The 11,955-nt window shown below is 39.8% G+C and overlaps 1 protein-coding gene across 1 annotated transcript in view; it reads right to left on the bottom strand.

Moving 5' to 3' along the window:
- The window catches only part of oca2 (oculocutaneous albinism II), a 95,858-nt gene extending 84,437 nt beyond the window's left edge, over window positions 1-11,421 (bottom strand). The window contains exons 1-5 of the mRNA XM_062998153.1: window positions 11,192-11,421; window positions 3,140-3,235; window positions 631-804; window positions 477-534; window positions 8-80 (exon numbers count right to left, since the gene is read on the bottom strand). Coding sequence (XP_062854223.1) covers window positions 8-80; window positions 477-534; window positions 631-804; window positions 3,140-3,235; window positions 11,192-11,421 — 631 coding nt within the window. The remainder of the gene's footprint in view (window positions 1-7; window positions 81-476; window positions 535-630; window positions 805-3,139; window positions 3,236-11,191) is intronic.
- Window positions 11,422-11,955: the final 534 nt, after the last annotated feature.

An 11,955-nucleotide genomic window follows, 5' to 3' on the forward strand; every position in this document is an offset into this window, starting at 1 on the left:
AGGTTACAGAAACTTGAGGTGGATGACACTGCCAGCATTCTCCAGGGTCTCTCTCGATCAGGATACATGCTGAACAAAAGCTAATCATGCAAAACATTCATATTAATAACATGGAAATAAAACTCATGCTATTATTTAAGATAGTTGTAATGTAAGGTCAGAGTATTTAGTACATTTACATTCACAGCATTTATCCAAAGTGAATCCAAAAGTTAAATCTGAATACAATCCAAGTAGTTATGAGTTGCTCAGGCGCCCAACATTGTCAACTTGACCAACAATTGGACCACATCATGTGTTTTAAAAGTAATCACAACAACTGAACCAATGTGACGATTGTTTTTTTATTTTCATTTGCTTAGTCACAATTTTAATCACAACAAATGAACAAACTAAATTTTTGTTAGCATTAAGCTTCATATTGCAGATGAATGTGGTAATACAATTTAGGAAAAAGTAAAAATAGCAGAACTTACTGTACAGAGAACAACAACAATAAAGATGGCAACAAGCTTTGCAATTCTTAAACAGTATCTGAAAAATAGAAAAAATTCAATTCAGTCTATAATGTACCACACACACCCATAACATATAACATAACCACCATGACCAGAAGTGCATGATGGGTACCTGAAATTGGAGGAAAGTTTGAGGTTGTGTTCATTCTTCTCAGTGGAAACAGACCGGGAGAGACTGGCCACCTCACTCCCTAATCGACATCTCCTCTCCAGCTCAGCTGGGTTACCATCCCACGACTCTTCTACAGGACTAAAGCTGGGGTCATGCAGCGTCATATAGCTTATACTGTCAAGCATAGTAACATTTCTGTCAATTACAGCGAATAAACAGCAGACAAATGTACGAGGGTTCTTCATAAAGTTTCCGCACTTTTTTTTTTTTTTACTCTATTTATTATACTTTTTTACATGGTCACCTTCCAATGCATTTCATCAGCAAAAAATGTTTTTGATTAAGTGCGTAGCCACTAATGCACTGCTGCTTTCATGTCATTATCACATGAAAATCTTCTTCCCCTTAAAGCTTCTTTAAAAGGTGGACATCAGATGGCTCTAAATTCTGACTATAAGCTCTCTCAGACACGACCAATTAGTACTCCTCCCACCCTCACCGTTTCAAACGGAAATATACAAATGCAGAAACTTTAAAGACCCCTCGTACTAGCCGATCAGGTAGCGCAGCGGTAAAGTACGCTAGCTCACCAGAGTTGGGTTTCTAGATGCATCGTATCGAAACTCAGCTCTACCTTTCCGACTGGGTTGGGCGGCAGTATGAACAACATTTGGTTGTTGTTCAGGGTTATAGGGGTAGAGTCGGCGCATAGGTCCTCATAACTGGTACAACTGTGGCCCCTGCTGGTTGACTGACGGCGCCTGCACAGGGCTGAGGAATAACATTGAGGTGGGGTGTGGCCCTCCGTGCGCAGTGTCTCTCGGTGTATGAACTCGGCTCGTGCAGGTGAAAAATGCAGGCTGTACTGACTGCGTGCCAGAGGGGGCGCAAGTCAGTTGAGTGGCGTCCTCAGTCAGCGGCAAAAGGGTCAAATCAGTATAGAGGACACATTCAGGGTAATTGGACACAATTAGAATGGGGATAAAAGTTGGGGGAAAAAAGTGGGAAAAAATAGATAATAAAAAAAAAAAAAAAAAAAAAAAAAAAAAAAGGTACAAACCCCATTTCCAGAAAAGTGTGAACCTTTTTATTTGTACAGTGAAATGCTAAAAAATAAATACAACTGAATGAAAAATATCAATGGTAGGCCGCTCAGGTGGCGCAGCGGTAAAAACACACGCTGGAACCAGAGCTGGGATCTCGAATACATCATATCGAACCCCAGCTCTGCCTTGCCGGCTGAGGCGGAGCAGCCACATGAACAACGATTGGCCTGTTGTTCAAGATGGGCGGGCTAAAGCCGGATAGGTCCCTGCCTGTCAGACTGGTGGAATTACGACCTCTGCTGGCTGATTAGAGGCGCCTACACAGAGATGAGGAAAAAGTGCTCTTAGGGTGTGTCTCTCCGTACACAACGCACGTCCTGATATTGCAGAGTGAGATGTGGCCCTGGGTCAACAGGGGAGGTGCTTCAATCGAAATTGTTTAACCAATCACAAACTAGCCGCCGCTATGACATCACCTCATTTGCCGGGCCTTTCTTGTTTTCTCCTTTTTTTTCCTATTTTTCTCATTTTTTAACCTCAACCAGAGAAAAAGCTCCGTGCCACGCACGCACTGAATCCCCTTGTTATAATACATGCTTAACATGTAGTAGTGCCGTTTTTTTTTTGCTTTACACAGAATAATATTTTATATATTGTAGCTAGCCTTGGCTAATCTCTCATAGCTTTTTGCTATGCTAGCTAGTAGTAGTTAAGATAGCTGGCTAACCTAATGGTAAATCTGAGAAATTTATTTCATGCTTTGCACATTGTCAATATTTTGCTTGGAACAATGATTTCCATCATTATTTCAAATACTGAAAGTATCACAATTGCCAGATCTTTTAGCTTGCATACTCATTACCTAGCTAGGATTAGCTAGCCCCGGCAAATGTGGTGATGTCATAGCAGCAGCTAGTTTGTGATTGGTCGAACGATTTCGATTGAAGCACCACCCCTGTTGACCCAGGGCCACACCTCACTCTGCAATATCAGGTTGTGCTGTACACAACGCTAGGTGGCACAACACTCGTCAATGTGTGGGTGATAAGATGCATACGGCTTGCTGCCCACGCGTCGGAGGGGGCGTGGGTTAGCTTTGATCTCCTCAGTCAGAGCAGGGATCGGCATAGGCGGAGAGGAAGCATGATGCAATTGGGCAATTGGACGTGCTAAAGGGGGAGAAAAAGGGGAGAAAATGCATTTAAAAAAACTTTTTTTTTTTTTTTTTATATTAATGGTAGAAAATCTTTTTTGTCTTGTTTACTTTCTGAAATGACAGTCAGTAAGTCGGTAAGTGGTTTCTTGTAACAGAACGTATTAAATAACTTATAACTAGCTCAATTAGTGGGCCGCTAGGGCAGCGTATACCAGCTACGTTTTTCAATAATATAGTGATATTATTTATAAATTGGATATATAAATGTCACATCTTCGCCAGATGAAAATTAGAAAATTAAGCTTACCCATCATTCTGAGAGATTTTAAGCAGTGGTGACGTCTCATTGTGGTTGTTCTGGTTAGATTTACCTCTGAGGAAGTTCACCATACTAAAGTTACGCCTGAAACACAAATGAAAGGGTGATGTTAAACCACAAAAATCTCTTAATTATAACAACAAAGTCATTTATACAAAGATGTAAGAAAAGGTATGGCCATCAACCCCACTTGGCGCAGTCAGATGGCGCAGACAGCTTATATACTGTTTATACTATATTATATTTTACTTATATACCAGATTATATACAAATATACTGTATATAGTACTACAAATTCTATTTTGTTGTAGCTCCCTATTTGAATTATTTGTACTTAATTTAAAACTTGTCTTTGAATGTCCAACTATCACCAAGGTTTAATTTCCAGTAATACTGAGGCATATTTTTCCCTCCTCAAAATGTTTTGGTATTTCTGTGAATCCATGTTACCAGTCACATGGTCAGGTTTGCCAGTTCCTGCAGCAAAAAAAAACATCCCCACTTCAACACTGACCCACCTCCATGCTTGACAGTGGGAACAATATTCTTCTGGTCATGAGCATTGCCTTTCTTTTGCCAGACGCACCGCTAATCCATATCATGCATGCCTATTCAAATTATTTCTGGTGTATTCCGTCGACCCTTTCGGTGCTTCTTGGGCAATATACCCACACCCTTTTGCTGCAGTGTTTTTGTAGCTCCTTATTTGTATTTAGCCGAGCCCTTTAGCCGAGTATATTTCTTCCTTGTTATGTTTTCTAATTATTATCTCTCTAGGGGATAAATGATAGTCTGTAGCTCTCCTTGATGAGATCAAAGGTGGTGCAAGTGGCAGATAAAGTTGCAATAAGAGAACTGGACAAGACTAGAAAATCATTTTTAAACAACAAATGCTGTATGTAAAAAGCAAGAAGTAATGATGCCAATATGAAAACTAAAAATCTAGGAGCAACAACAGCTCAGCAGTAAGGATACAGAAGCTCTAACCACCGAACTACTGAGTGTTTTAGAGTTTAGAGCTACTAAAAATAAAGTACCTACTAAGAAGGAATTATCCATTGATTTTTAAGATGCCTATATAAGTCAGTCTAAATACTGACCTCATATATACTGTATACATTTACATTTTCGGCATTTAGTAGATGCCTTTTTCCAAAGCGACTTACAGTACAGTTACAGTATACAGCCTGAGCAATTGAGGGTTAAGGGCCTTGCTTAAGGGCCCAACAGCAGCAACCTGGCAGTGGTGGGGCTTGAACCAGCAACCTTCTGGTTACTAGTCCAGTACCTTAACCACTAGGCTACGGCTTGTCCCTATATACTTGTATATACCTATATTTCTAGATGCACCCATATTACCAAAAATAATTTTTAAACAAACATTACAAACCTAAAAGAGACCTATAATGTGTGCCCTTCATCACAGTTGTTCTCTTGTACAGTTGTGAACGCTGGTGTGCGTTGGCTATAAGAATTGACTGACAGTGTTAGTGTGCTCAGCTGATGCTGGTGTTGAGCTTGGCTGCCTCCTGGCTGAGAATCATTAAGAGTTTGTGTCACTTCACCACAACAGCTGTGTCTCACACCTCAGCACTCCCTGTGCTCTCTGCTTTTTGGCCTCTGCTTGTTTATAACACCAGAAGCAATTTGATGAGGCGATGATTAATCCTAGACACAATAACAACCATCTGTCCACTGTGTGTATCTATTTTGAGCACGTCAAACTCAGATTCACTCATGCACTACCATTAATACCATTGACAAAAACGCACCTGTACACTATATGTCCAATTATGAAGCTGTTGAAACAATAAATGGCTTAAAGCATGTGGAAACCAGACATCATTAATGAACATTGGTGTTTAAATCACACCCAGTGCCTACATGTGTATGCATTAAACCATATATCATAAATAAAGCCCTAACTAATTCACAGACGTGAAAATTAAGTCAGGGATCGTGAAATGAGCCATTTCCCATTAAATATGCAATTTGCTGTAAAATTCAAAATTTAAGGTTTGTGTTTAGCAATTTAACATTTTCATTTGTGTAGCATATTAAATATAAGGCTCAATATGAGGCGTTTCTAGCAATCATACAGTAATTAACATTACTGTGACATTTCTGTAGTATAGTGTGCTGACAATGTTTGATGTTTATGTTTACGTATTAAGTGTATTTTGTCTCTTGGGGGTTCCATGATCAAAGGAAATGTGTGCTTCTCTACACACATGATCATCTCTCTGTAGTCTGTGCTGCGCCTCAAAAGAACAAGCCAGTAAATTATTCTGCTCCTGATAGTTTGTCTGTGTACAGTTTATTTCTTACTTTATAAACTCAGCAAACTGTACATATGTTCAGTTACACTAGCAATCCTACGGCAATTCAGTTAGCAATTGGTTAGACAAAATATCCAAGATGTCGAAGTCTAAAGCAGCTAAAAACACGACTCAGATAAATGAGTTTGGAAAACTACCCAACCGATTATGTGGGGGTGTAAAAATACGGACATCATTCAATTTATGGCACACAGTAATACCCTGGATGGGTCGCCTGTCCATCGCAGGGCAGACACACTTACACACACCCATTTTCTTATAGGGCAATTCAGTGTCTCCAATTAACCAGACTGCATGTTTTTGGACTGTGGGAGGAAACCGGAGCTGCCGGAATAAACCCACGCAGACACGGGGAGAACATGCAAACACCACACAGAAAGGTCCCGGACCGCCCCGCCTAGGGATCAAACCCAGGACCTTCTTGCTGTGAGGTGACAGTGCTACCCACTTAGCCACCGTGCATACATTGACTTAATAACTTACACATAGAGGAAATTTAGAGCAGACCATCTACCTTCTGAATGTTTTGGGAGGTGGGAGGAAATCAGAGTAGCCAAAAGAAATGCATATGGACATGGGGTGAACATGTAAAACTCCTGCCAGCCAGTGACTGGAGGTGAAGATTAAACCAGCTGCAGCACTATGCCATCCCAAAATAGAACAAGTCTAAAATATAGCTATGGCTATGAGGAGTAAATGACTTTGGACAAAACAGCAAGAACACAAGGTAAAACAACAATCAGTATGGTGTGTGTGTGTGTGTTTGTGTGTGTGTGTGTGTGTGTGTGTGTGTGTGTGTGTGTGTGTGTGTGTGTGTGTGTCTGTGTGTGTGTGTGTGTGTGTGTGTGTGGTATAAATATAGGTACAGTAGGTCAATGTTTTCTTACAGAGCAGCTTATCTCATGATTAGAAATCAAACACTAAACATGTTAATATCATCTATCTGCTGAACATTCACAGCTAAACACATGCTTAATTACAAAAGTCAGAAATTTAGATGGATGGATGGATGGATGGATGGATGGATGGATGGATGGATGGATGGATGGATGGATGGATGGATGGATGGATGGATGGATGGATGGATGGATGGATGGATGGATGGATAGATAGATAGATAGATAGATAGATAGATAGATAGATAGATAGATAGATAGATAGATAGATAGATAGATAGATAGATAGATAGATACTTTATTAATCCTGAAGGAAATTAAGGTTTTTTTTAGATAGATAGATTTATACTTCAGCCTTCATTAACACTTCATTTACGACAGCAAATTAAACAGCGCCCTCATCAGCAAAAAAAAGGCTTGGAATGGGTTTCACCCTAATGCGCAGACATGCCGACCATATTGTGATTCATCCCCTTCTACAAAAATGGAAATCTTGCAGACTGTTCATCAGTATCTTCACTAATCTGTTCACCCTCAGCAGCACTCCATTCTGTGCCTGTCAAAGTCAATTCATCCAGCTAAACCTCCTTTAATTTTCTATAGGCATCACTGAGTAAATGCACATGACTGCTGAAATCCCAGCCATAAACTACAAATCCTACAGCAGAGACCAGTCAGTTACGTCTCCAAGCTCACAGTTACCACCTTAAATGCTTAACAGAGTTATGCAAGCTTTCACTGAAGCTCTTACACACTCTGGTGGTGCTTACGCAAGATTGCACATACCAGTGCATTGTGCATTCAACTAAACTCCGTGCTGAGTTCACAGAGGGGATGAAAATGCAGACACTAAGTGTTTAACATTTATGGAGCTTTAATTAATGAATGTAAACAAATATAAATACAGCCAGAATTATCTGGACACATAACCATGAGCATTTTTAAAATCCTTTTACGAGTTTTACTGCCCAATTTCTGGCTCTGATAGCCTACAACCTCCTAGAAAGGCTTTGACCTGTGTCTGTGGACATATGTGTCCATGAAGTCAGGCTATATAATTTGGAATGCATTATTTAGACATACTATTTGGTATGCAGTGTGCTATTTGAAACAAAGCTAGCTAGAACTGCTTTTATTATTTTAATCCTTATTCCATGATGGCTTGCATAATTCAAAACCTAATTCTCATCCTCCTTTAAGCCATAATTTCTTACAAGCTGTAAAATCTCATTAAAAAAGGCACCCAGGTGGCACAATGGGATATTCCGCTAGCACTCCAGCGCTACCGGTCGGCTTGGTGTCATCTAGCTGTCATAACTGACAGTGCCTGCAGCAGACACGTCCAGACTATGTGGGTGGGGTCTTCAAACGCTGTGTAAGGACCCTGATTGGCAGATAGAGAGGCACCTGTGCAGAGTGCATAGGTGAAATATCCAGCCACTAAGGGCTGCATGTGGGTTGGAGGAGGCATGAGCAGCAATATACCCACCTCGACTGCAATCAGGGATCCCCCAGCAGCGGAAGACAAACTGACTACACTAAATTCGGAGAAAATGGGAGAAAATTCATAAATAAAAAAATAGAAATCAAATTAAAGAAGATGGCTGGCCCAACAAGACTACATACTTTTGAGTATGTGGGGCAATAATCTTGTTATGAGAAATGTTAGAAAATTTCATATTGTAGCATAGGATGCTATCCAGAATGAACCAGTTGAACAGCTTTCCTCTGGCTGTTTTATTGAGGGAACTCCGGAAGCCCAGGTCCCACCAGCATTACAACTTATTAAAATGCTACTTGCTGTTATTTTCAGAATGAGACTGGAGATACTGAAAACACTGGTATATTTCAGATTGGAAATACAGCCAATCAGAGCATCTTCATCTGCATTTCCTCAGCTCTGGTCACATTATTTGTAATGCTACAGTACTGGACATACTCTTTAGTATTCTAAACTAAATGCTAGCATAAATTACTTAAATTTTAATTTAGGACACAGCCTGGGACACAACAAAAATAGCTCAGATGTGTTGTCTGAAGCTTCTTGCTTCTAGTTACAATTGTTCACCCCTTCATCAAAGGTATTTTGGAGATGTATATAAAGTTAAATGACATCTCAGTAAACAAGAAAATAATATTTATTGATACGTACAAGCAATTTGGCAAGTTGGCAAGTTTAAGATCAAATTATAAAACATCTAGTTCACTTAACAAATGTCCATGTGCACTATTATTTAACCACCGGTCTCAGTACTTGATGGAACATCCTTTCGCCTTGATAACCTCTAAAAAGTGATTTCAGTAAGTGCTAACCAGGTTCTGACACCTCTTTTATGGAATATTTGCCCATTCTACTCATACAAAGCTTTAGTTCTGTGATTGCTTCCTTTAAATTTCACAAAAAAAGATTTGCTATTTAAATCTGGACACTGGAAAGCAGGATATTTAGGACTGATTCCTTAATCAAGCTTGGATTGACTTAAAAGTGTGTTTGGGATCGTTGTCTTGGAATATCCAACGACCAACAAGGTTCAATTTCATGTTATATTAAAGCATATTTTTCCCTCCCCAAAATGCCTTGGTATTTTTGTGAATCCATGATGCCAGTCACACGGGCAGGTTTGCCAGTTTCTGCAGCAAAAAGCCCACGTCATCATTGACTCACCTCCATCCCATCTTGACAGTGGGAACAATATTCTTTGTCAATATTCTTTTGGTCATAAGCCTTTATTTTGCCAGATGCACCATCCATGTCAATCCATGTCTGGCATGTCTATTCAAATTCCTACTGGTGTATTCCAGTTGATGCCACCTGTGCTTCTTGGGCAATATACCCATGCCCTTTTGCTGCAATGAAAGGGCAGCTTTTAGTTTTTCTGGCAGCTATTTAGTTTTCATTAAGTTTGCAACACAACTTGAACATATCACAGCTCAAGAAGAGTTCCCAATGGTTTAATCATGTTGTAACCCAACTAGCATTCGGTATTAAGATCAGCATTATTATGTAGGGGTTAAAAAATTGTGACATTATTAATTTTCTTTGTTTATCTGCTATAAACGCTACATTTAAACAAAATCTGCCTCTGCAGAAAATATTTGAGTTATCAATCCTTATTTTCTTTGGAGGGTTGTATATATCCGATTGCAACTGAATGTAAGCGAGCATAAGGAATGATTCTGCGTTTATAAGTTAACTTTGTGTAGTATTATGTTTAGTTGGATTATCCAAACTAATTCAGTGTGATAAATGTGCAACAATAAAAGCAAATACAGTTTTCAGAAATACTATAGTTATAAAGACAGTAAAATAAATAAAGAGGCTATAAAGTGGAGGGCTTGGCAACTAAAAAAGCATGCAAGCAGCTGATGGAGAATAAGAGGAGCCAAAGAGTTTCACATCTCAGCCCCACAGGCCAGACTTTTAGTTTTTTTACCCATTATGGATTTATCATGTGCCAGTTTCCACAAGTGTCTAATCCTTATGGTGCCATAGCCATCAGAGTAGCATGCACATGCTCATAACATTTTTCTCATAAGACATTTTACTTTTACACACATACTGTACTCATTATTTATAAACAGGAATGAAGAGCCTGTGTAAAAATTACAATCATTAACATCCTTCAACACAAAAACATCTTAGTGTCAATGTATACACTGATCAGCCATAATATTAAAACCACCTCCTTGTTTCTACACTCACTGTCCATTTTATCAGCTCCACTTACCATATAGAAGCACTTTGTAGTTCTACAATTACTGACTGTAGTCCATCTGTTTCTCTGCATGCTTTTTTAACCTCCTTTCATGCTGTTCTTCAATGGTCAGGACTCTCCCAGGACCACCACAGAGCAGGTAGTATTTGGGTGGTGGGTCATTCTCAGCACTGCAGTGACACTGACATGGTGGTGGTGTGTTAGAGTGTGTTGTGCTGGTATGAGTGGATAAGACACAACAATGCTGATGGAGTTTTTAAACACCTCACTGTCACTGCTGGACTGAGAATACTCCACCAACCAAAAATATCCAGCCAACAGCGCCCCGTGGTCAGCGTCCTGTGACCACTGCTGAAGGTCTAGAAGATGACCGACTCAAACAGCAGCAATAGATGAGCGATCGTCTCTGACTTTACATCTTGGTGTACAGTGAGTGGACACGATATTTAAAAACTCCAGCAGCGCTGCTGTGTCTGATCCACTCATACCAGCACAACACACACTAACACACCACCACCACGTCATTGTCACTGCAGTGCTGAGAATCATCCACCACCCAAATAATACCTGCTCTGTAGTGGTTCTGTGGGGGTCCTGACCATTGAAGAACAGAGTAAAAGGAGGTTAAAAAAGCATGTAGAGAAACAGATGGACTACAGTCAGTAATTGTAGAACTACAAAGTCCTTCTATATGGTAAGTGGAGCTGATAAAATGGTCAGTGAGTGTAGAAACAAGGAGGTGGTTTTAATGTTATGGCTGATCAGTGTAAATAAAAAAGTACATGGGGTAAAACTATGTACTAAGTATATTTTACATTGTAACACAAATCAAGTAACAGCCTAAACCACTGTTTTTGTTTTTATTACTATTTTGCGTAATAAATCACCACTTTACATAATGTCGCATGATTTATGTTTGAACTAATTAGGTTGTCCAGATAGTAATTAATATAAATCTGAGCTCATCACAGCAGTGAAGTGTGTTGGAAAAGAACCATAAAACAAGCTGGACAACTACAAGATCAAACTTTAAACAGCCTGTGCTTATTGTGTTCAAACCATCTACTAAAAAGACATGAATGACCGTACCTGTGCCCCTGGTGAACATTGTTGCAGATGACACGGTGTCCTGTTGGTACAGGAGCAGCCTGCAGCAGTTTTTGTGTTTCCTTTCTTTCTGAGAATCCCTGCAACAGACGCAGCTCATCAAAGTTGCTCGCCACAGCTTCAGATTTCCTTTGCGCCACCATGTTTGGATGCTTCTGATCTCCCGCCTGAGACATCTCCATATCCAAGGTGTTCTTATTCTCCAGATACATCCTGACTGAGGAACACAAAAAAGCCTGGCTAATAAAATCTTACAGAACCACATACATTCAAACAGACCATCATTTTTTTCTTTTCTTACAATGTTATGCTCACATACTGCATCATTTAGTTCTTGTACACCCACAGTTGACTGTTTATTTGGTACACAATACAGAAGTGGACAGTAAGTACAGCATACATGTACTAATTATAGCCTTTGTTGATATGCACTTCTACCCCATTCAAAGAAAGAGATATCATTGAAGCACCACTGATCAGATATTTACTGTAGGTGGTGGACCATTCTCATATCATTAAGTTATACTACTACTACTGATATGGCAGAATATGCAACAGTAGTACAGTACTGGATTTATACAGTACAGCACAGGGGTTTATGGTCATATTTTGTGATGCACACTTTTGAGGGGCAGTTGTAGCCAAGTGGTTAAGGTACTGGACTAGTAATTAAAAGGTCGCTGGTTTAAACCCCGCCACTGCCAGGTTGCCACTGTTGGGCCCTTGAGCAAGACCATTAACCCGCA

This window comes from Trichomycterus rosablanca, chromosome 6 (genome assembly GCF_030014385.1).
Source record: "Trichomycterus rosablanca isolate fTriRos1 chromosome 6, fTriRos1.hap1, whole genome shotgun sequence".
Classification (NCBI taxonomy): domain Eukaryota; kingdom Metazoa; phylum Chordata; class Actinopteri; order Siluriformes; family Trichomycteridae; genus Trichomycterus; species Trichomycterus rosablanca.